Raw genomic sequence first — 24,603 nt, 5'->3', positions numbered from 1 at the left:
GACGCGCGACCCAGTTAAGACACGACGTGGCAGCGGAGAGGTGACGGCGATGCGTCCGATGGGTGGCTTCTGCAGGGAGCGGACGACCTGATGCGGGAAAATGCAAACAGCTCTGCGTCTCGGATGAAAAGAGCGTTGGCGGACGGATGACGAAGGGACCGAGGAGGGGAGAGGAAGAGAGGAGAGAGGGGGAAGGGAGGGGGCTGGACCGTTACATTTATTTAGACGGGCGAGAGAACGAAGACGGGGGCGAGGGTGGGCGGGAGGGGGGAAGAGGAGAGAGCCAGGAGCGAAGATCGCGGGTTGTAGGGAGAGAGAGGGAGGAAGGGAGGGAGGAGAGGAAGAGGAGAGAATACGACGGGAAGAGATCAATTGCGGGAGAGAAAACGGTTGAGGGAGGATTGCGTGGATTGGATGCGGAAGTGGATGCGGATTGTGGACGGACGGATGCGTCGTCAGCGAAGCAGAGGAAGAAGAGACACCATGTGCAGGAGATGCAGCAGCATGTGTGGCAGCTATCCCGGTATCGTATTCGTTGTCTCGAAGGAAATGTTTCGTCGCGACTCGCTAGTATATTATGGAGAGGGTGACGGAGACGGGAATGGAGATGAGATGATGGATTGGACCGACGGGATTGGAGGAAGAGGAGGAGGAGGAGGAGAGATGGGAGAGAGCAGGGCGTGAGAGGGAGGGATGGGATATGCTGAATCGGTTGCTCCGCCAGCAAAACCCCTCCTATCTTCCACCCCCCCTCCACCCCCCCAATCCTCTCCCCCCCATCCCGTCACCCTTCCAGTTCCAGGCACGGCTCCCAGCATTGCTTTTCTCTGTTGAAAAATAAAGGGAAAAGAGAGAGAAGAGATGCATCCTCGGCCACCTAATATCAACCTATCTTCTCTGCTTGGCCCTGGCGGTCCCTGACTCTTCTCCTCGCGGAAATCTCGAAGGCTGGCCAGCCCCGATCCGCTGCCCGCCAATTGGCTGGCACGTACCGACAGGGCCTGTCTGCCACCTGTCACCCGCCCCTTTCTCTGCGTCTGCGATGCTTCAATATTGCGACAGCAACGCGCGCATGCGTCGACGCATATACAGCACACGCAGACGAGGCCGTCCCGGATATATGTATGTACACACACACACACACACACACACACACACACACACACACACATATATATATATGTCCGGGGCATCGATAGGCCAGGCACATGCACAACTGACTACTCTTGTCCGTAATGAGGTCGTAGTTTTCTCTCTCTCTCTCTCTCTCTCTCCCCTCGTATCTATATAACATATAGATATATATAATACATATAGATGTATACATATATCATATAGATAAATATATAGATATGTCGGCGCCCCGCCAAGTATTCATCGATACACCAATGGCTGTTCGAACGTAACCGTCTTATCCCTCTCTCTTCCTCGCACGCGACGTCTAGGCACTTTGTGATACGACCCCGTAACGGCCGCGCATTAACCGCGCGTTCTCGGATCGTCATCATCCGGACCGGCTCGCGCCCCGCCGGGAATCCTCTCGCCCGCGACGCCATCACTGACAAGACCCTGCCCATCATTACTTCCGTACGCCAGCGACGCGTCGGCACCACCGTCGTCCCGTCTCCCGCCGAGCCGCGGAGAGCATCGCCCCGGCCCCCCTTCGAATTAGAGATACCTTACTGATTTTTATGCGCCCCGCCTCCGCTCTCGAAATAGAACTCGTCCGAAACAGAACCGGACCCGCTATTAGTCAACGTCGTTAAGCCCGTCCTCCTCGCTCTCCCCGGCCTTCACCCTCCACTCCGCCATCTCCGCTACCGGGACGCGGCCCCGGAGCCAGCGGAGCGTCGCCTCCGTCCCGCGCTCCAGCACGTTCCACCGCGGCACCCGGAACCGATTCCCCATCACGTCCAGCTTCTCCAGGCTCCCCGCGCCCCCCAGCAGCCCGATGCGCGGGTTGAGGTGCGCGATCTCGTTGTTGCTCGCGTCCACCACCTTCATCCCCTTGATCGCCTCCGGCTCGAGCTCCTCCAGCCGGTTGTTCGATATCAGCACCACCGTCAGGCTGGGGAAGAACTCGCGTAGCGCCGGCAGCTTGACGATCCGGTTGCGCGAGAAGTCCGCCTTCTGCAGGTTCGGCGCGCACAGGTTGGCCGTGAGCGGCGTGAGGCTGGTGATGAAATTCGACGCGAGCGAGAGCTCCCGGAGAGCCGTGAGGTCGATGGGCTCGGTGAGCCAGCTCTCGCCCGTGAGCTGGTTCTGCGCCATCGAGAGCGACGTGATCGTGTCGGCGAAGAACGATAGCGAATTGGGGAACTGGGTAAACGTGTTGCGTTGGAGTCGTACTTCACGCACCGTGTGAACCGCCGCGATCTTGGAGCATACCACGGGGTGCAACGAAGACGACTGCGTATCGGACCGATCCAGAAGGCCGCCGGGTTTGAGAGGCCACGTTTGGCTGCTCAACGTATGCGACCGCGACCGGCCCGGCGGTGAGGGGGGCGACGACGTTGGGGGCGTGGCAAAGTCATCCACCTCCGAACGGCCCTCTTCCTCCTCTTCCTCCTCGTCGCGAGCGTCCGGGGCCCCAAAGTTATGGTCGCTAGTGGTAGGCGTGACGATGTAGATAGGTCCGGTAACGTGGAATCCGTTCCCGAAATTCTCGATCCCGCCGACCTCGGCCGCGGGCAGCGGCTCTAACCTGGCGGCCAATGCATCCTTCAACTGCTCCGTCGTAAGCGACGTGAATTTCTTATCTTTCAGAGGATTTCCGGCAATCCGCAGCATGGCTAGAGTGTCCATCCGGGCCACCTCCGGAGGGACCGTGCGAATGTCGTTGCTCGTGAAATCTACGTGGCGCAAGTTTTCGAGACTCGTGAACCCCTCTGGGAACGCGGCAATGCTGTTCTCGTCCGCGTTCATCGTGAGAAGGTTGGTCCAGGAGCTCACGTCGGGCAGAGACGAGATTCGATTCATAGATATCGTGAGCTGGTGGAGGGAAGGCAATTTCAGCGCCTGGGCCCCGTCTACTATTAGTTGTAATTGGTTGGCTGCCACGTCGAGGATCTGCAGCTGAGGTAGGCTCTCCACGCCGGGGCCGATGAGCGTCCCGGACAGCTTGTTCTTGCGAGCCAGCAGCTCCGTGAGCGGAAGCTTACAGAGGCTTTCGAAAGGCAGCGTCTCGAAGGCGTTCTCGTTCAAGTTCAGTATGCGAAGACGCGATAGCCCGTCGATGCTGCTTGGAAGCCACGAGATGTTATTTCCGTGAAGGTCGAGCATCTCCAGGTGCTGCAGGTTCGCGAAGTGGTCTTCTTCCATCCGACCGTATAGGAGGTTGTTGCCCAGCTTTAGATCCCGGATCGCAACCAGCTGCGATATGATCTCCAGACAGTTGTTCGTCAGTTTGTTCGACGCCTGCTGCATGGTTAGGGAGAGGCTTGCGAACCCAGTCGGAGCACCGCCGTTGGCAGGCAAATCATTGGGGGACAGGGGGGGGGGGACTTACCAGGTTCAGGGAGGTCAGCAGTTGGAGGCGCCTCAGTCCCATGGGCAAAGATATCAACATGTTGCCATGCAAGTCCAGCCACTCCAACCCGCCGAAAAGGTTGCCTCGACTTTCGTCCTCGTCGGCGAACTCGTTAGGGTCGACATCCGGGAACAGAGCCTCGTCGATGCTCTCCAACTCGTTGTCGGCAGCCACAAACCGCGTCAGATCCACACTCTCAGCCCACGCACCACCAGACCGATCGAGGGATTCTAAGTCGTACATCTTGAGAACGTCGGCAGGAATCTCCTTCAGGCCCATCGCCGCGATGTTGAGCCTTCCGGTAGTTCTGGCGACGTCGATTCGCGACTGCATGGCCTCGCGATTGGAGCTCTCAAACTTGCGCTGGCCAAAGGGGTCCCCGGACAAGCCGAAATCAAAGGTGTTGTCCGTAGGGACGACCGGAGCTTCGTTGGTTGGGGACATCCTGGAACCGGCGGCTTCTCGGGCGGCGGCGCGCCGCGCCGCTTTTGCCTTTGCTATCTGCTCTCGCAGCGCAGCAGAGGACTTTCGAGGGGTCGAGATTGGCGTTTCTTCGACGGAGGCGACTGTCGGCGTCGTGGACGCGGTCGAGGCGCTCGATAAGTTGCGGCCGTCGCTAGAGGTGCCAGATGATTTCGCGGACGCGCGAGACGGTTGGCGAGCAGGACTGGGGGGCACTTCGGGAGCGGCGGGCTTCCCCGGAGATGGTAGGGACGGCTTCTTGTACAAGTTGCTCGTCGAAGCTCTGGGCTTCAGGGGTCGGATAGCAGCAGGCGTCTTCGAGCCTGGCTTGGCGGCAGGGGCTTCCGAACGCTTCTCCGGGCTCGAGATTCGGGGGCCGAGCGAAGCCGTCAGCGAGGAGCGCGAGGGGACCTTATTCAAGGAGGATCGCGGATTGAATCCCGAAGCCGTCTTGCCTGCGGTCTTGCTAACAGGCGGCTTCGCGCTCACAACGGAGCTCCGTTTCGCTGCTGTTCCCCGAACCGTCGCCAGAGGAGGGGGCTTGGATGTGTTTGTAGACGCGCGGAAGCTGCTAGATGGGTCGTCGGGCTGTCCCGAGCTGGATCCCGGCCGACTCAGCGATCTGGCCGCGCGGATACGCGAACCTTCGGATTGGTAGCTGGAGCCTGGCCTCGATCCTCCCACGCTGCCTCCGGATCGTGGCCTTCCCGGCGCGCCGGCCTCGAAGAAATTGCTGCCGCGTCGTTTGAAGGCCGGCGAGGAGGGCAGCTGGGCGAGGGTCTCAACCGTCCTGTCGGTTAACGACGGGCGCGGCCTCTTCGGCTGTGCCCGGAGGGTGTCAAAGGTGAGCCCTTCCTCGTTAGAGCCGGTTAAGGGGGGGAGTGAGGTAACAGCGCAGTCGTCATCGTTTTCCTCTGGCACCAAGCTCTCTTGGACCGGGGTCGATATAGAGGCGCGGCTGAACTGGCTGGAAGGTCGCCTTCGCGCCACCAGGGGTTTCTTAAGGGGATCATCGTTGGCCGTAGAAATATCCTGCTTAGATCCGTGCGACGAGCTCCGGTTCCTCGTACCTAGCTCCCGGCGGTTGTTCTGGGAGCTCACCGGAGGTGGATTTACTCTCCTGGTCTTTTGCAAGGTTGGAGGTGCGCTAAGCTGCTCCCTCGAGGGAGTCGCGCGTAGTCGAGGGTTTCGGGGGGTGCTGCTAGCAGCCACGGGTTGGGTCGGTCGTCCGCGGGCGGTCTCAGCGAGCTGCTGGTGGGCTCGCGAAGTCGGGGCGACGGTGGCAGGGGCCGCTGAGGCAGTCGATCGCGGCTGGGGGAGACGCGACATGGGCCTCGGAAGGGTGCTAGACTTGGTCGAGCCAGCACCGGCCGAGGGTTTCTCGTCCATGGCGAGCACGGAGCCGAATTGAGACAATGGCGAGGCTTGTCTTGGCCACGACTACGCGCGCGAACCAAAGGTAGCAAGCAGGACAGTAGGCGGCGACGACAACGGCAGCAGTGGGTAGACGACGGTGAAAGAATACGGGAGATGCCGACAGCCCAGTAGACGATGACGAAACCCTGGCAAGTGGGAGGAAAAGGGATGGAGAGGATGGGAGAGGGCGAGAACGGAGAGAGAGAGAGAGAGAGAGGAGGGGAGGGGGGGACGCGATGGTAACCCAGGAAATGGAAAATCTCAAGTCAATATCGGACCCTGGGATTTGGGATTTATTCTTGGTAATTTGCAGAGGGAGGCGCTGCAACCCCGGGAGCCTTTGCAGAGGAGATGGTGGGCGGCGCACGCGCGCTTAAGCTAAACGTATGTACATGTCTCCTAGGTACTGGGTTAGGAGGTAGTACGCAGGGAGGTACCCTACTACCTACCCAGGTACCTAGGTAGGTATACGGTAGACTGGGTACCCGGCAGTCCGTCAGTGGGTACCCCTTACAGCGCGTGGTAGTGTGCGGGCGGCACCAACGCTGCCTGTGTTTACGAGGTCTGGTACCTGAGGCACGCCTACGTGGGTATGGGTCGGCAGGGTGAATTGATGCCATGCAGGTACCTGCCAAAGAGGTACCAGCCTTGTAATGTAAGCAATAGGCACCTGCCTCTAGGTACCTTAGGTACCTATACCTACCTCACATTGGAGCCCTAAACGACCAACCGCTACAGCAGGACGGCCCGCGAGTCCACTAGTACCGCCTGTAGCCTGGGTACATCCTAGGTCGTTAGGTACCTAACCCAACTTTGGGTATCCCCTGCGCGCTGGGTCCCATCACGCTGTGGCGTGCTAGGTAGCGGGTGCCTAATTAACAAGGTCGGTACCTGGGCTTAGTGGATATATAGTGGGGTTTAGCGCTGCTGCACCCCGGCAATCGCCCGTCGACCCTAGCAGCGCGGAGGCACCGGGCGCTAATCGACACCAGGTAGGTACTTAGCCTGCCTCTACTTAGGGAACAATACCGAGCGCCACGGAACCAGCTACGGACTACCCAGGCATAGCATAGCCTGGATAGAGGCGCCTACGGTGGCATGTTATCCATAACGCCCACAACACCAACGGGTGGCTCGATTCTCGCGAGCAGAACCCGATCGATCGCTTCACGGTAGATAATAACCTGGCCGCCTACAGCATCCCTACCACAGGTTACAACCGAGATCCACGGCGCCATCGCACCGGCGTGCATACGGCAAACCCTCCTCCATCTCCCGCGTTTGAAATACAGACTCCCTTAGATGGCTCGCATGGCCCTCGATCGAAAGCCGGCCAGCACTGGCAGCATCATCGACGCGGACGCGTCAGCCTAGGAAGCGAGGCGTCGACTCGGCCTCCACCAAAATCGGCGGCGTTCGATGGTGACCTCGGCCGAGAGAGCGCGAAGCAGGAAAGGGGACGAATAGGGCAGGCCTGCAGGCCTGCAGTACGACGCCGAGACATTCCCTCGATATTTACCATTGAGACACCCATCCACCCCGACGCGCTGAGCTGTAAGTGTATATTGCCTCTGCGCTGCCGGCCGCCCGTTCGATGATAGCCATCGCCCAACGCAAGCTGGGCGCCGCCGCGTCACTCGCCCGCCCGCACAACCTGCGCGCATCCAATAGCCCGCCGCGCACGCCCGTCCGTGGATGCTGTAGGGAGGGACCCGCAATGCAGGAACGAGATCCGGCATGATTAAAGGGGTTGGCAGCGAGGAGGGCGATGGCACGGTGAAGGGAGCGGCCATTGGACGCGAGATCGAATGCCACACCCCAAAGCAGAACTCGGCATCGTCTCCGGGTGGAATTCCAGAGGCGTCCCCATGTAAGGTGATATCGTTACGGCGTGCTAGCCTCGTTTGGTCTCCCTTCCTCTCTCTCTTTTTTTCTCTCTCCCCGTCTCTCCGTCTCGTCTTCCTCTAACTATACATATTATATGAGTATATATATATATATATATATATATATATGCGTATATATTTACTTATTTATGTATATTTACCGGACCTGTCAGCGCTAATAAACCCCGGTCGTTCCACACGAGAGGAGAGAATGGGGAAGGGAAGTGAGGGAGAGAGAGCTTGCGTAGTATGGATGACACCACGCCATTCGCAGACTCGACCTGATCGTCAACTTGATCATAACACCCATACGTAACACGGCCTGCCCCAGGTAGACGAGCAATACCGGCCCGGGAAACATACGCCTACTACTATACACCTCGCGCACCGCAGCTGCAGACACCAACTCGTCGGAGACGGATCGCTATCAACGCCCAATGCCTACAAAGATGAATATGGCGGTACGCGACATAACGCACGTAGACTTACTATACGGACATGAGATATATTGGTATGATTGTAATTACGTGCCCAAAGCAGGCAAAGAGAACAGCATGGCGCTCGATCTCCCGACACTTGAAACCTAACCATGAAGATCACTCGGCATGGCGGTGGTTTACTTGGTACGGCTTACTGGTTGTGTCTACTACTATCGACGATGCCATTTTAAGCAGCCATGACCAGTAAGCGGCCAGGGAAACGCCCAGCAACACGAACCATTCCCCCCCCCCCCGGTCTTCCCTCCCTCCATGGGTCCGTCCATACGCTGTACCTAACACGCCATAACTACATACTCATCCCCGGTAGAGAATCAAGCCCTGGGAAATCAGTTAGCAGACGAGCACACGTACGCGTAGAAGCGCGGGAGGGCTGTGTCTCTGTCACCCCCAACCCGAAAGAACTCACATCCGTCAACGGGCTCGTCTACTGTGCGCGGGATCGCGCACTTGTTGGCCACTTCGAAAGACTGCGTCTCTAGCGTCGGACAGTTGGCAGCGAAGCAGTCGTTGGAATCCATCGCTCTCTGGAGCGCGTCACCCTTCCAGCCGAACACGTAGTCCCCGTGTTGGCTATATCCCGTCCTAGTCGGCGAGAGAAATCCGCCGTGAGCGCACGCAACGCCGCGGGATCACCAAGTGAATAGCGGAGGGAAAGGAAGGAGTGCTTACGGATCGCCAGTGCTTAACACGAAGGGCTGAGAGCCGTCTTCCGGCCACTCGTCCGGGTTGTTGAACTCGCGCGTGTCCCACACCACTTCGAGCATCACCTGTGGGATCTTGACCGGATGCGTCGATGGGCATTGGTATGCGTTGCCCGGGGGCCAGGCGACGTGGTCTTTGTGGTTAGGCGTGTCCAAGTTTTCCCCGTCCCAGCAGCTATATTATGGCTTCGGGTCAGGAGAAGTGCCCGCGGGTAACATAAAAGCGGAATGAATTGCGCTCCCACTCACGTCGGGAAGTGAATATTGGAACGGATGCCTCCGGGGCACGGCGTCGACGGTAGCCCCGGCGTATCGAGCTTCGGGTCCGCGCACGGTGCGAGGTTGTCGCCCTCGAAGTTGGGCCCGGTGAAGCAACGGTAGCAGTTCCGGGGCGACTGTCCCTCTTTTGTCCGCAACGTGGCGTCGCCGACAAGCATGCGGAAACCCTAGTATGCTGGTTACATGATCCAGTCTCCCAGCTTGAGTCGGGAGCGAGATGCTTCAGAACTCACCGGCTTGAACGTCGTGACCCTGGTGCGGAGGTCCTGGGGGAAGTAGTAGACGGTCACGCCGCCAACCGAGCCGTCCAGGAATCTGTTGGGCATCTGCGGGACACGCTTGAAAGTCCCGTTCCGAGCGCGGAAGAACAGGTTCGCGGTCCAGTAGTTGGAGAGGTCCTCGCTGAAGCTGCATGTGGTACAGTCGGCCAGCTTCGAGACATCAGTACGCTCGATGCTCGCCTTGAACGCGTTCTGGGGATATCCGATGGCTGGTATTAGCTGAGGCGCGAGGCATTTGGCTTTGCGAGATACTCACCCCTCCGACAACCTAAGAGATCAGCTATTAACAACTAGTCCTTCTCTGCCCGGCGTACCCTGTGTAAGAATCTTACCTGATGGAGGTGGGCACTCGGATTTGCCCCGGGCTCGACCAGTCTGTACCAGCCATACTCAGAATTATCGCAACACAACAAATCACAGGCGCGCTCCTTACGGATCAAGCCGCTCGATCGTAATCTGGGAACACCCGAAGCGTAAGATGCCTGCGCCTAGAGCGCAGGATGCTGTGAGCGTCGAACTAGCAAGTAGTGAGAAACGCATTCTTGGGACCTCGAATTGAGTATGAGTGTCGAAGGCAACTAAAGAGAGAACGATCTGGGAATTGGGCCCAGATTTGTACTGAGCACCGCCCCTATATTTCGCTCCGCAATCGCTTTCACGAAGCCTGAGATGGCTGCCAATATATCCATAAATGGTCCGGCCTATAAGAGCGGCGGTAGGTTGACCTCCCGCACGCCGTCCACCTCTGAAGGAACTGCCGATATTACAGACACCCTCCGCGTTTATATCACTGCTATCTGCCAGATCTTTCCGAGCCTCCTCCTTGATAAGACGAGCACCGGAGGACGACTTTGAGAGGGCACATGCGTAGAGTTCTACGAGATCGAGCCGACAAGTTCATGATACCTCCTCCACCAGGGCCATATAAGGCTGATCCCTCTCGGCGGGACACCGTGAAACCACTACGCATGCTTCTATACACTATCCTGTCGAGGGCGATAACTCTCTACCACCGGGCGAGAAACCCGTTGTACGGAGATTGGAAAGCAGCCACCGACAAGATGCCATGCTGCCGAGGGGCTTGCACAATTGTAACTACCCCCCCCCCCCCCCCCCCTTTCATTTCCAAAATGATAGTTCCCATGATGCTCCCGTGTTTGGACGGAAAATAGGTGTCTATTTTCCGTGCAATTACGCATGATAGGAGACGGCATTTCCTTGAAGGAGAGCGAAAGAGGAGGGGAGGGGTGGTAGTGGCTTGAGGATTTTCCGGCCCCCGACTTACTTCTTCTCACACAAGGAGAGAGAAGAGAGATGGTGCGGAAGAAAAAGTTTCCAAAGTACGCCTGACAGGCCTTGCCCAACTGGGGAGATGATCACGGCATATGGTCTGGTTAATCTACTGACGACATATCAGGCTGCAGGGGAAGCGGTATGAGTGTAGCCAACCAGATAGCCACGCACTCCTTCCGGCCTGCTGCATGCTGGCAGTTTGGACGACGATCAGTGGCGCCCTCTCGCGTTCCGCATTGGTGAGACTGCTCTGGCCCCGGCTAAATACACCCTCGGTACGATCTCGCGTCGATGGCTGTTCTCAGACAGTACGAGTTATAAGACGTAGATCCCAGTCTCTACCACGAATCCAGCCGGCGAGCATCCCGTCCTCGTCCGGCAGCCTCTGGATACCATTATGCATTATTTGCGGCTCCTGGTTCTCTCTCTCCTGTCGTCCGGCGTCATTGCGGCCAGGCGGTTCTACGTGCCGGAGCCCACCCGGGTCCGGGGTGATCCGGCGCCGACAAAGTGCGCGTCTGCCGCCCTAACCACCGTCAGCACCATCAACCGGGGCAGCGAGGGGATATGGGTCGTTCGGCCGAACATATCCGATCTGCACGAGCTTTACAGGTTCAGACAGAACGACTGGCTCGGGAACGATCAAAAGCTCGTCCTGGACACCTGCAGCAGCATCTGCCTATCTGGCAATGACACCGCAAATCCGGGAACCTGGTTGCCAAGTGGGAAGTTCTTCCAAGGCGCCTTTGTCAACACGCCGGGAGGGAACCCGCCCAACCATATCCTATGGCAGTGCGCTTGTTATGACAGGCCTGTATCAAGCGAGGATCTTGCTGTCGGCCGAGGCGTTTGGAACAATGCGAATCCCGGCAGCGGAACGAGTGAGCAGAACTTCTATTCGGTCCCAGGAAACCTTTTTTTTCCTGCCAGCCTACAGTGACTCCGTACGAACACTTGCTAATCTCAAACTCGCAGTAATCAACCGCGAGTGTTGAGGATTTCCTACATGGTAGGGTAGCGGTCAGAAAAGGGTGGGGTTTGTATCGGATATTAGCATTAGTCTAGGGTCGTATTATAATAGCGTATGAGAGCTGTTGGGCCGGTAAATATGACTAGGGAATTCTCAGCGTCCTCGAGCGAGGCCACAGGCCTAGGACGCAATCACCAGGGCATGGGAACCAGTTCTGCGTGGCAAAGACGACAGTCCTCAAACCCATTCATTGCGGCTGGCTTCCTGGTTATACGCGCCGAGTAGGTCTCCTTTTCTTCATTTGGCATCGTGGTGTCCTCGCCACTCGCTTCGCCTTAGGATGGGATATTTCATACTTAGCCCAAGATGCAGATGAACGACGGCCAGGCGGGCGGGGAGTGATGTCCTTGGTTCATAACACTGCGTATTCGGAAAAGGAGACTCACTTATCTCTTCTCCCGTTTCAACATCCAAGGCTCTTAAGAACATCCCGGGCACGTGCTAAATGCAACGATGCCGAGTACAAGCAGATTAATTGCCCGAGGCTGTAATTAACGGTGCAACCAGCCGTCCAGAGTCGGCCAAGGAATATTTCCACCGAACCACGGAATTGGTGTAGAATTGGAGGGCAGGAATATTATTTCCGATGGCCTCGTGCTACAGATGGAGGCAAGTGGCCGACGAGAACGAACCATGGCAGCCCAAGCGCCTGCTGCGCCTCTTCTTATGACAATACTAACACGGGACATGTTTCGGTCCTGTATATGCCCGCTCTCCCTCCGACTTGTGCCTGCAGTTCCGAAGGGGCGTCGGGTGACCTGCCTAGGTAGGTGGCGATACGGAGAATAACCGGCAGACAACCCTTTTTATAGAGGTGACCCGGTTCACTCTCCGCTGGGGACATCCGTGTCTAAAAGGACACTCACGGCCACGGAAAGCCTTGGAGGACCATGTGGGGAGTTATGATAGGGGGAGCCTGTCGCTAATATGCCAAAACTGTTTCCTTTCTTAGGGATCCTACGCTGATATGACCATTATGACTTCTAACCAACTGGAGAGGAGTGTCCTCCCTGCCAACGACACAAGAAAAATACTTACGGACGGGGTTGTGACGGTGCTGGGAGATAAAGCTGGTTGCAGCTTGGTTTGCGTTTCCCAAGCAACTCCTGTCCTCCCCTTTACAAGGGGCTGTTATACTGAGGGAAAAAAAAAGAAGTACCCGTAACGACATTTATAAATTATGAGCCCCCTGTGTATATTTGCCGTGTTGCGCTGCTGTTTACTCGTCTTGTTGCTTGAGTCACCGGTCTCTTGCATCTCTCCGTTAACGCTTCATCGACATCATTTCTGGTAGCATGCTCCCCTAGTCCTTGACTTGGACGATAACCAACGGGCCCTTCGGCCTTCGGCATGCATTCTCGACACCAAGCAGTTGAGGGTAAGACCAGGTACAAACCTAACCTTGAGGCCTTAACCCGCAGTCTGGACACCTCCAAACACATCAACAGGTCCGCTCCCACGCCCGATTCGAGCTTCCCCCCCACCTTATGAGTACATCGTGAATATTCGAAGAGGGACAGAAAAGGGGGGGAAGAGAAAGTAATAAGTCCTTCTTCTTGTGCTTCACTGAGCTGTGAGTAACAATGTTTGTTTTCTTAGTAACCTTGACCCTGCTAGCTCCAGTGCTAGGCTCTCAGTATTGTCAACATCATTCTACGGGTTAGAGAATATTGCTACTGCCCATGGAGTAAAGGGAACAGCCAGCAAAACATCTTTTCACATCCTCCTGCTCGGTAGTGCAGCAGCTTTACCTAGGTTCTTGAAGCTTAGGATAAGACCAATAATACCCGACAGGGGAACAACAGCAACAACGTATAAGAGGTGAACGATTACAACAAAACTCCTATTGCAGGAGATCGATACTGTCATACGGTCTAAGTGAACCACCAAGGTGACCTGCCACCAAGATACCACAGCGCTTCCCGCCACACCACACTTACCGCTACTCCTATACTCACCCCAGCTGTAAACGGTAGTTAACGGTACTCGCATCTTTTCCCAATGTACGGGCGTGGCGACGGAATATCCCGACTACAAGTACCACATGTTGATAGCATGCTGTCTGAGTGTCATGTTGGTTTCCGGATTTAGGAGACGTACTATTTAGTGGGAAACTGCTCATTCCTCTCCTGCGCAGGACCTCGGTAGGACGTGCTAGGAATCAAACTAAGAGGACACCGAGATGAAAAATGCCAATCCGCTGTCCTGTCTTCCTTGCCCCAGTCATCTCAACATGCCCTTGCAAGTATGCATCATCCTGCCCTGACAGTGACGTTGTCTCACGGACTTGGTATGGACTCACGGGAGGAAGGCCTTCTAGCAGCGTGATCGACTGTTATGATGCTTACATACATGGGCTCTCATACAGAATTCTAGCAGCACGTCCTCAACTCTATTCCTCGCTCTTGGATGAATCGGGGACGGATGCGTATGACGGTGACCATGGGGCTAGCACACACACACACACACACACACACACACAGAGAGAGAGAGAGAGAGAGAGAGAGAGAGAGAGAGAGAGAGAGAGAGAGAGAGAGAGAGAGAGAGAAGGGCCGAAGTAGTTCTCATAGAACTGGATCTGGTGGAGAGGGGTGCGGGATAGAGGCAGCATCCGGTTCGAATAGGAGGGAGGGGCTCAGTGACTATGAATACCGACTTGATGAGACATTCGACTTGAGGCATGCATCGTGGAAGCTTTGTTTACCTCGCGTGACCTGCGGCACCTCTATCCGTCTAAGTGGGCGCTATACACATAAGTAATACGCCTGGATCCCTTCATTCGTAGTGTAAGTGCCAACTCGTGAGTCGTAATACAACTGTTACTAGGTATGTGTTAGAGTATATCCATCCCCCCGCACCACGACTGTTACGGACAGGTATTCTTGGCACTGGGTGTTATTATTATTGCACGGGAACGTTGCATGGGTATTGCCAGGTTTGAATGCCCATACGTAGTATATTACACCTATATATAATTATAGGTATAGAACTAGGTATATCCATATTCCGTGTCGCCCGGTATTCATCGCACAGGGGGATGCAGAGCCAAGGAACGGCATATCGCGAGCCAGACGGTAGCTAACCTACATGCCACTCGAGACCTGCCGCCTATGGGCGCCTGATCCTGGTGGGATCAGAGTGGGTAGATGGACAGGCGGACGGCTGGTGTTCGAATGAATAGGCCCAGACGAAGCGCGGCGTTTAACCGCAACCCGATGGGGCATCCTACACGGGGCGGTGGTGTGCCTGGCCGCACGTCTTGTGGAGGCTGTCCGCAAGCATTCGTGGTGTAATAGGCGTAGGCCACCCACCCGTGCTCCCCTGTGTAGTCGTCACCCTGTCTTCATGCCGTGCCGCACGCACCTCGGCGTCTTCATAGCTTACCGTACGCCCCCCTCCCCGGGTTGACAGAGTGTCGGGTGCGGTTTTGGCACATTCACACCGGCATGTGTCTTGGAAATCCGCCCGACGGGCATTTTTCACGAGTCGCTTAGAGCCTTGGGGGTCGTGAGCATCCGCGCATGGTTCGGTGTCTCTCGTTATCCTCCTCTCCTCCTCGGCTTAGCCGAGGCTGTGAGCTCGAGAGGGCTTTGTTGTTTTGACGGGCCTGAGCTACGTGTTCCGTTCCGACTTCAGGCGCACGCAGGGTCTAGTGACGACGAGGGCTGGCGGCACGAAGCGAACTGTAGGCCTTCGACACGTTGACGTGAGGCTTGGTTGGGTTTCGAGGCCACGGTAGACTCGCGCGAGGTACCTAGTTCCGCAGCCGAGGTTGCACCAGCTGCCCGGAGCGTCATTGGGATGCCATCTCGGGAAGTGTAGCAGGCAGCCAACCGAGACGGAGCAAGCAAGCCTGCCCCTTGACGGGCCTGGATGGCTGCATGGCTCTGTGGGAGGGGACGGGACAGGCTTCTGACAGGGTTGCCGTCGACAGGTACGCGACCCGTCGCCATTGGCCTGTCCTTCAAGCTGAGCGACCACGGAGGGCGATTGGTGGGAGCTGCGCCAGGTGACGATGCCGAATACAGCTCGTGATGGATGGCATGGCCTGAACGGCCTGTGACGCGCGGGAACCAGAGAGGGCCACACACACACCCCTCCCTCCCTTTGCTACGAGCCGTCTCGAATCAGGCTCGACGGTATCACAATGTTTAGGATGGAGTAGCAGTAGCCATTGGTAGAGCTGGAAGAGCAGAAGCAGAGAAAGCATGTGAAAGTCCGGACCTTCGTAGGGCTGCGGAAAATAGCGACAAAAGACCTCGCGAATCTGTGTCTCTCTCCCCCTCTTTTCTTCTTCTTCTTCTTCTTCATCACAATAATTGCCCTCTATTCCCCTCCCTCGTCTCTCACCCCCTCGATCTCTCCCCTCTCGGCATCGTGAGAATTCAAGGCTGGCCGCTTTGCCAAGAAAAGCCTACCCCATCCTCGCAGACAGGTTTTTTTTGTTCTATTCTACTGCGTTTTTCACCTAGCATCACTAGCGACATCGGATTACTTGCGCACCTCCAACCCACAACACCATCGTCAAGCGTGAACGGCTAGGGCCATCCCGTTCTAGTCTGCATCGACATCGATGCGAGGGATGCACGCATACATACATGGAATCGGCGCAAATCGACACCTAACCGGACGGCACACAAGGGGGGGATAGAATCCACTTCCTGACGGAAAAGAGGAGAGACAAGACAGGGCCGGCAAGAAAGAGGATGGGGAAACAAGAATAAGAGAGATCCCCACCAGCAATTTCTCGGGCCGGTTCTCATATTTCAATTTTAATAATACCACTACTAAATAAATAAAGGGCGAATTAATCCCTTCCCCCGGGTCCTGGTCCTGGCCCTGGTCAGCGGGAGCTGCTGGCTATCCTCTCTCATCAACCTCCCCCACAGTTACAGATCGACCAACGGATTCTTACACAAGTCTTGATTGAGGTGGAAAGAAGAAAAGAAGAGGGAAAAGGAGGGAGAGGGAAGAAAAAAAAAAAAAAAAAGAGGAGCCCCGACGACGGGTCCAGGGATCTCACGATCGTTTCCGCTTGGCACGAACCGTCTCCTCTTCTCTCCCCTCTCCTCTCTCCTCCTCCTCTCGCTCGCCCCCCTTTCGCTTGGAATCGACAACGGTGAAGGGGGACGTGGGGCATCCAGCGGGGTCGCGCCGGTCACGATATCTACTCCTGGTTACCGGAATCAGTAAAGCGACCCCAGACCGCTTCTTCCACCCAGCAACATCTCCAAAATAAGCGTTCGATAAACTACATAGTTATCCTGAGCCCTGCAAGGCGGCACCCGGCGAGATCAGGGCAGACCACCATCACCTCAAAACGGTCACCCGTCCATCTATACGTGCGTACATACATACATACATACATACATACATACATACATACATACATATGCGCATACATACCTAAGACAGTCCGACACCATCCTCTTGCTTGCGGACCGTGTGCCACTTGGATTCTCCCTGATCTATCTTCTCTCTCTGCTTCGAGCTCCCTCTCCGGTTCGTGGGAAATACAGGCTCTGCCGAGAAGAGGAAGAAAACATCCCAAGAGGGAAAAAGTGTGTGTGTGTGTGTGTGACGGAAGAGAGAGAGAGAGAGAGAGGACAGGATCCACCTCTCTGTGTGTGATCCCTAACCATCTTTACCTCGTCACTTTTTTTTCTCTCCCCTTGTTACGAGGTGACAGGGCCAGATTTATATATATTGCCCTTGCCAGGCCCGTCTGTGCCTTGTCAGGGGACAGAGAGAGAAAGCTCGGAACACCTCCTGGTAATGGCGTCGTGCCGCCGGTTCCCCTGCCTCGACTACCACCCTCACCGACGGCTGGACCACGCCCATGGGCCTGCTCACACAGCAGCAAGATTCGGTCTGTATCCACTCAGAACTCGTCCCGGCCGCTCTGCGCACGGTGAATTCGTGCGATACATATCACTTCCTACTACTCAACATCTCGGGGTAGTTCGTAGGAGCTCAGACCGCAACTCCTTTCTGGAAGCCTAGCGGGAATCGCATCGACCACGCCCCCCCTTTTATTACCGCGGCCACGGTCCTGAGTCTTCTGTTCCGCTCCTCAGTATCCAGACCGGCACACCCGCGCGCTTGTTTTTTCTCTCCTTCCCTTTTCCCTTTTTCCTTTTGTTTTAAAGGAGGTTTGGCCGCTTTCTACCCCTTCGCTTCTCCCTTTTCCTCGTCCTCCCCCCTTCCCCGAACTTCGAACTTGCGTGGAAATTTGAGCGGTAGCTTGTTCGCCGGTGCGTCAGGGAAACCCGAGGAAAATCGCCAAACATATAAGAAGCGAGGATGCCGTCGCGGGTCTCCTCCTTGTCTATAAACCGCCGTCGACCGGTGTCGGTGGCCAGCGCCGCCGGCTCGGATACCACGTACCACAGCTTCCACGACATCGAGATGTACAAACCCCCGGCCGCCCTTCCCGCCCCCGCCGGGAGCCAGGCCCCTCCGCGCGACGAGGATGAATTCAAGTTCAAGCCCATACTCCGCCACGATTCGGGGTACGAATCCATCCGGCCGCGATCTCGGTCGGCGGCGTCGCGGCCCGCCCCCCCGCGGCGCGACTCCAGCATGTCTACGGGCCCGGCCCAGCCGCGGATCAGGGCGCGGCCGTCCGTCCGCCGGTCCGTCAAGTCGACGTCGAGCCCGCGCATCGGCGCGCAGACGCTGCATGCGGCCCCGCCGCCGCCGCCGCCGCCGCCAGCAAACACGTACTTCTGCTTCCCGCCGCTGGAGCCGCTCGCGAGCGGCCTCGGCGAGGAGGAGGACGAGGACGCGCGGGCAGCCGAGCCGGCGTACCCGCCGCCGCCGCAGACCACGCACTACTGGCTCAGCGACCACACGCGCCGGCTCGAGTACGCGGCCATCGACGCGGCGAGCCGCGGCGTTAAGGGCTGGTTCCTGAAGCACGTCGTGCCCGACTGCTTCGTGCCCAAGGCGAGCCGGCGCGTCGGCTTCGACGACGACACCGGCAGCGTCAGGCGGTACCGGCTCGAGCTCGAGTGCGAGGAGGCCGAGGAGAAGGCCGGCGGCGGAGCCAAGAAGCTGGGCTGGCTGTTCGGCCGGTAGCTCGAACAAGAAAAATGAAAAAAATTTTCTACTTTCTTTTCTGGAGAGGACGGCGGACGAACGAATCTCACGCACCGACGTACGAACTTGGCTCTCACGTTATTGCATCCGCATGGCCGAGGCGTTGTATACCCCCTTTGATTTATGATTATTTTCTTGTCTATTTTGCTTGCTTCGACGTCCGGCGCGTTTGAGATTCCTCCGAGGCGGCCTTGGCTAGCTAGGGGACATGCGGAGCGACCGCGTAGAAGGAGGAGGAGGAGGAGGAGAAAGGAGCAAGATCATCCAGACAGAGACGGGGAAGTCGGCGGTGGACCATCGAGACTGGTCGATTTACGATAGGTCCCGGGGATCTAGATTGGCAATACCATTAGAGCGGAGGGCATACATTAGGAGGGAGGGAGAAGAGAGGACGGCATGCATCGTGGGGACCGACTGGATCATTATAACTCGGAGAAGGGGCGAGAGTATACAAATTTGTAATGATCTAGTTAACAGATAGGGCGAGCTGCTTGTCGTTTAATTACCTTTGTCGAACACCTTGGTGACAATTTGATGCCGTCAGCGACATCGTGGCTGATGATAACAAAGAGCAGATTTAGTTTGACTATGCTCACCACGGTCCCCTGGAAGCTGAGTTGCAGGTGGATTGTTGGCCCCTGACTCTTGCGGAGATCTATTACCTATGATTTTCTTGTTGGACAAACTGGAACAGCCCTACGTTCCTCCCATTATGCCCATCTTTCTCCCTTACCTGCTCCAAGACTGTTATTTGTTTCTACCTCATCTTCATCCGGCCTTCTCTTGGCAGCCCCCAAGTGACTCGTACGGATGCTGGTGCCGCACCACGTTTGAGGAGCACTCTGAACTGGGGGAGACTTGACCGAGAGACGACCGATGAAAAGAGATAACCAGAAAGGGGGCCCCGTGGCTTTCCTCCAAATTGAAAGGGATTTCCTGAATAAACCCATTTCTTTTATTCTCAGGCTTCTTGTTATCAATATATCGAAGTCTGAGCTACATGGCATCTGCTAACACTGGCAAGATTAAACCTCCTTCCAAGATAACTTCACATATCAACGCCGTCGTCTAATATTGTGGTGTGAAATACTATTTTCTCATCGACTAGGCTCCTGAACAACATGTGACGGTAATTCCATCACAAAACCCTCGACAGCACTACAGTTTGGTGTATTCTCATCAGAAGCGTAGGCCTAGGGTTACCAGCTATGTGCCGAGCCGAGGAGCATCTGAAATTGTCTCTTATTATGTATCAACATCCTCGGTCCAACACGATCCTCAGGTACCCTCATTTCCGTAACGAGGTAATAGAAGCTTGGCGGTTATTCTACCCTGGAAATCCATTTAGTAATATTTGAGTGATAGGGCACAACGTGCTGCGGCGGGAAGACTTTAATGACCGAGAGGCCAGGCGAGAGGGAGAGCTGAACTTGCTGTGGCAGCTATTAATACAGCACATATCCTTCACCGGAGGGGGCTTTTATTATTAATATTGGTGTGTTCACATGTTGACGAAAACGATCAACGGCAAGTCGCTAGCAATTGCTACGTGCGTCCTAGTCGTGGAGTCCCCCGGTTGCGTGTCGTAGTATTCGGAGCAGCTATTTATATCACCCCACCGTCCCATCCGCCTGTTCTTCTGCCCTATAGGCTGGGCTGGCGCTCCCAAAAGTCGTTCGCAGCGTTACCTTGGGATGGTAGTATGGGCTGGGGCTGACTTGGGTGTCTGCCCTCAACTCCCGATAAGTACGTGATGGCCGACAAACCCGGACGGTCAACGGACCCATGTTCCCTCCCCTGCCCCCGCCCGCATCATCTACTCGTTCGGATTCCCATGTTACGATGACCGCTAGCCATCCTTGGTAAACTGCCACGGCCAGTACTGGCCAGGCTATAATACCGGGTAGCTCTAGACAGCCGTCGCACACGAGACAGCTCCGCAAAGAAACGGGAGGATACCAAAGACACAACCGCGAGGTTTGTCGGGACGGCTTTTCGAGAAGTCGTGCTGCCCTCGCCAGCAGCGCCGCCCGGCGATCCAGACTGCCCGCCTCGCCGTTTTCGGCGGTTTTGTACGAGACAAACAGCCGGCGGCAAGCCAGCCTACTCATGGGATGACGTGCATGGCCGCCCCCCTCCAGTTGTTACGCTGGGCTAAGCTTGTCTCGATCGATGGTTCCCACGTTGTATATATATGGATATATGTGTCTATATATATAGCATAGTATGGGGTACGGGTGGGAGGGGGGCCGGGCGATTTGCCTAGTTGAGGGCTCAGCGTGGGAAAGGGCCGATAGAAGAACCTATTCGCCATGCTGCCGGAGACGAGGGGCATTCACAGCTAGCTGAGCTGGTCGGACCAATGAAGCTGCGAATGCGCCGAGAGGATGGATTCTTGCCTCATACCTGTCAGCTGCCGAGACTGTAACGCTATTATCGACGCCGTCTCCAGGGGGGGAGGTGTCTCGCTGGCGAATCTGTTACGGAAGGCAACGAGGGCTGGGAAGACGATGTTAGCACAAGGTATGGCACGGCGTCGGACAGGAAGGGGTTGTATCTCCGCCACGTATGTATATAATATATTATGCCCCATCACGATGATTATGATCTGACCGTCGTTGTGATTAATATAGGTACGAAGCCCACGCGTTGCGGATATTCGTCTGGTCGTGTCAACGCCCCTGGGGGAATGGCCGCGAGAGAGCCCGCAGGAGGAAAAAAAGGACAAAAAGGGAACAAATAGAAACACTTCTGCTACGAGGATGCCGGGAAAAGATGAGCAATGTATATTAATGTCTACTAGGCTATTACCGGATAAAGACATATCGGATTGGCTGATTTCCGGTTAGATTCCTACCAAGGTCAGGCACCTAAATCTACGAACCTCCGGCTAATGGGAAACGGAATGTAATATTGAGAATTGTATCTTAAACTCGACGTACACGTACGGGTTGGCCTACGGACGCGTTATTGGAAGCCTCCTGTTTACCTCTATTAGACACGATATAGAAATTGCCTGTAGGCTAGGCATTATTACTCTAGCTACCTAGGTCGGTTTAGGTGCGGGGAGGTGGTGCGTTGGTGTGTATTCCTATAGCAACCTAATAGTATAGCAATATACACTTGTATTAGGAGTATAATGGCGGACAACTGTTAACAGTACTAGACGTTCGTAGCACAACCATAATGAGCCGAGTTAGAAACTTGACGGCGGGAATACTATATCTACAGCTACCGGTGAGTACCCTAGCTGATCGATGTAGGTGGCTTGATGTAGATAGATAGAACTGCAGATAGAACTGTAGATAGAGACGCAACTAGGTATAGGTATAGATATAGAGGTAGAGATAATAGAGAGAAAGATGCACTGCCACGGCACATGCCCATCCGACTTGGTTTTCGACGGATGCCCTCGGAGCGAAGATCTGAGACGGCACGGATAGCTCTACTGTCGATGGTCTGCGGTGCATGTGTGTGAATCTCGGCTGCCCCATCGTAGCCCGCGGACTGTTCAGGGGCGATGCTGGTACCGGGTGCAGTCAGCTAGCTGGGGGATAGCATGTCCTCCGGGAAGAGAGAAACATGCATGGCTGGTAAAAGCGTCGGACGGCCAATCGACCGACGCCGAGAAGGGCTCGACGCCGCTCGCCGGAGGACCAGCTGGGCACATCCTTACCTACGCTGCTCGTCAGTGTGGCAGAGGCGTCGGGGAGGGTCCGAGGACTTGGCGGAGAATTCGCGCGATCGAAATACCGGATTGGGATATCGAGGAGCCGCCTGAGCCGTCGGGTATATTTACCAATCTAATAAACGTACGGTAATAATACGGATGGTGGATTCTGCACATCGTTTCCCGTGGTGGCCCTCGTCCTCGGCCTCGTCCTCTTCGTCCGCTTCACCCTTCTCTCCGCTAACGATGGGGAATCGACCGCGTGACGATAGCACCTAAGCGAGACGCAAGTAGGCAGGTGGGTATTCCGCCAACAGTTGAGGGAGGGGAGAGATACGAGAGACAGAGACAGAGACGGGGACAGACAAGAGGAGCGAGAGCGGTAGAGAGGAGAGAGAGAGAAGCTCCGGTGGCAGACAAAGGGACCTCGCATCCCGAGGTGGGCGGGGGAGAGGGAGGCTCAGCAGCAAGTATGGCGAGATGACGTGAATGGTGTAGATGTCGTATCTGTCATGGTGGCGGACGGGCTGACGGGGTGGGTGCGGGATGGTAGGTGCCGGACCGGGGTAGAGGGGGGTAGGGGGAGGGGGACAACCAGATCATAAGAGGTAGGGTTATGCATGGGAGGCATATTAAAATAGAGAGCATGAGGCAGCTGGGTAGGCGTGTAGGCGCGTGGCTTGTCAGATGATTCGACGGTGATTCGACGACATTTTCCGTCCGAGGCAGCGAATCTAGATCGGGTGGGAGAGGTTTGGGAAGTGGATTGGCATACGACGCGAGGCAATATCTATACCTACATGATTATACACGATCATCCATGGCCGATACAGTAATCGGGGACGGGGGCAGCTCGTTCGGTAGCATGCCACCCACCTCTCTCTCCGTCTGTCTTTCTGTGTGCGTGTGCGAGTATGGGTAAGCCTGACGGCCGGCCTGCGAATCGGGTTGCGTGGTAGGGTGCGAGGACGCGTCACGGAATCGAATCCATTCCCGTAGTCTGTTATTTACCTACCTATTTACAGGAGCGGAAGAAGAAGCGGAGGGTGGCTGGGAATCAAAGTGCGTAGAATGAATGTACCTACGAAGCCTTGCATGAGGGTAGGTACCTAAGATACCTTAGGTACCTCAGGTACTCATAAGCCGGGGAGGTACCTCTAATCTAGTAGAAGAGGAGAGGCATTATATAGGTACCTAGGTATCTTAGGTACCTCCTAGATCTAGGACCTACCTAGGTAGACAGGTACCTGCCTAGGCCTACCTCCTAAGGCAGGTATATGGAATTATCTGATACGGCTTGGTAACATCCTGGAATCGTCACGTAACGATGTCCAATGTGGCCATCGAACCCTGGGAATTACTACAGGACCTTCGCCTCTGCCCGTTGGATGTGACGGAGCAGTACCGGTACCTCGGGCACCTCGAAGCACTCTAAGCTCCTCTTCGACGCCCGTATATGTGTGCTTATATGTATGTGTGCGTGTGCATACGCGTAGGTAGGTAGGGACACACGTCACGCGCACACCGCGGCCTTAGTAACAGACCTGCCTTGCCTTTAGTTACCTCCTCCTGCTTTAGGTTATCCTGCCTAAGCTCTACCTACCTAAGGCAGGTAATGCGTCGGTAACGTTTTGGTGAACCTGCCGCTTTGGTTCGTAACAGGTACATGGGTGGGACAGGTACCGCCGCCAAGCGGGGGGGGGCATGCACGTATCGCCGCCGGAGTGTCGGCGTTGGGACGGAGGGGGTGGTGGTGGGTGCTGCTGCTGCATGCGCCGCCAGAGCGACGGCGGATGTGACCCTACCATAACCTGGCCAGGCGTTATTTGTAAAACCAGAGGCACCATAGGATCGTCTGGGCCGCATTTTGCCAGGGTGTCCGTCCGCGCGCCAGCATACGGAGTACCTACCTACATGGTGTCTCTCGCTCTCCCGATGTCCCTTTGGTCGCCCGGCTTTCCACGACACCCGTACCTATAGGCAGGTATATGTAGATACCTAGGTAGGTACCTCTTCTACCTGCTGCCTCCACCTTAGGAGGCATTAGGTATCTATAAGCAGATGCCAGGTGCCTTATAGCTTAGGTAGTTGCTGGAGCACCTATAGAGGGCTTATGTAGGCACGTAGGTGGATGCCTTATAGGGAGCCAGATAGGTAGAGGTAGGTACTTAAAGCGTTAACTGCAGCAGGGGGGTGGCGGGGACAGGGTAGCGATACCCTTGAAGCTACCCCCCAAGGGGCAGCTTACCAGCTACTCTCTTCCCCCGGACACCATCACGTGACTCCATAGGTATACCTACCTACATCTGGCCTAGGAGGGAGATTATGTTAGGTGCCTCGCCGTCTTTCCATCTCTCTTCTATGTTTATAGATCCTCAGATTCTCCTCTCCCTCGTCCGGGCGGCCACCCCCTTCGCCGAGTGCTTGTTCTTGCTGGGCGTATCCCAGCCCGGCA

The 24,603-nt window shown here is 56.1% G+C and overlaps 6 protein-coding genes across 6 annotated transcripts; 2 read left to right on the top strand and 4 right to left on the bottom strand.

Annotated features, from left to right (window-relative positions):
* Positions 1 to 218: 218 nt before the first annotated feature.
* GGS23DRAFT_439025 (uncharacterized protein) lies at positions 219 to 1,242 on the bottom strand. Its single transcript, XM_051513929.1, has one exon. It carries the CDS (start codon positions 1,191 to 1,193, stop codon positions 576 to 578), a length of 618 nt encoding a protein of 205 aa, XP_051367363.1. The 5' UTR covers positions 1,194 to 1,242; the 3' UTR covers positions 219 to 575.
* Positions 1,243 to 1,248: 6 nt separating this feature from the next.
* On the bottom strand, positions 1,249 to 5,665 carry GGS23DRAFT_589383 (uncharacterized protein). Its single transcript, XM_051517611.1, has 2 exons — positions 3,509 to 5,665; positions 1,249 to 3,417 (listed from the first exon to the last, which is right to left on the bottom strand). Exons 1-2 carry the CDS (start codon positions 5,378 to 5,380, stop codon positions 1,750 to 1,752), a joined length of 3,540 nt encoding a protein of 1,179 aa, XP_051367362.1. The 5' UTR covers positions 5,381 to 5,665; the 3' UTR covers positions 1,249 to 1,749.
* Positions 5,666 to 7,844: 2,179 nt separating this feature from the next.
* Positions 7,845 to 9,755, bottom strand: GGS23DRAFT_438939 (uncharacterized protein). Its single transcript, XM_051513926.1, has 8 exons — positions 9,488 to 9,755; positions 9,387 to 9,429; positions 9,311 to 9,322; positions 9,007 to 9,246; positions 8,744 to 8,940; positions 8,463 to 8,669; positions 8,200 to 8,375; positions 7,845 to 8,111 (listed from the first exon to the last, which is right to left on the bottom strand). The coding sequence occupies exons 1-8, from the start codon at positions 9,592 to 9,594 to the stop codon at positions 8,080 to 8,082; spliced, it is 1,014 nt and encodes a 337-aa protein (XP_051367361.1). The 5' UTR covers positions 9,595 to 9,755; the 3' UTR covers positions 7,845 to 8,079.
* Positions 9,756 to 10,635: 880 nt separating this feature from the next.
* Positions 10,636 to 11,890, top strand: GGS23DRAFT_438997 (uncharacterized protein). Its single transcript, XM_051513927.1, has 3 exons — positions 10,636 to 11,228; positions 11,323 to 11,598; positions 11,848 to 11,890. Exons 1-2 carry the CDS (start codon positions 10,745 to 10,747, stop codon positions 11,340 to 11,342), a joined length of 504 nt encoding a protein of 167 aa, XP_051367360.1. The 5' UTR covers positions 10,636 to 10,744; the 3' UTR covers positions 11,343 to 11,598; positions 11,848 to 11,890.
* A 5,790-nt stretch (positions 11,891 to 17,680) lies between these two features.
* GGS23DRAFT_601271 (uncharacterized protein) lies at positions 17,681 to 18,457 on the top strand (the record flags this gene model as incomplete). The annotated part of the gene is made up of 1 exon (XM_051519183.1): positions 17,681 to 18,457. One exon carries the CDS (start codon positions 17,681 to 17,683, stop codon positions 18,455 to 18,457), a length of 777 nt encoding a protein of 258 aa, XP_051367359.1.
* Positions 18,458 to 20,704: 2,247 nt separating this feature from the next.
* On the bottom strand, positions 20,705 to 21,669 carry GGS23DRAFT_438874 (uncharacterized protein). The gene has a single exon (XM_051513925.1). The coding sequence runs from the start codon at positions 21,300 to 21,302 to the stop codon at positions 20,820 to 20,822; it is 483 nt and encodes a 160-aa protein (XP_051367358.1). The 5' UTR covers positions 21,303 to 21,669; the 3' UTR covers positions 20,705 to 20,819.
* Between the last annotated feature and the right edge of the window lie 2,934 nt (positions 21,670 to 24,603).

Source organism: Durotheca rogersii, assembly GCF_024521655.1.
Source record: "Durotheca rogersii strain YMJ 92031201 chromosome Unknown GGS23scaffold_50, whole genome shotgun sequence".
NCBI lineage: Eukaryota > Fungi > Ascomycota > Sordariomycetes > Xylariales > Xylariaceae > Durotheca > Durotheca rogersii.
Note: the sequence above shows the minus strand (reverse complement) of the source record. Positions and strands in the feature narration are given on the sequence as shown.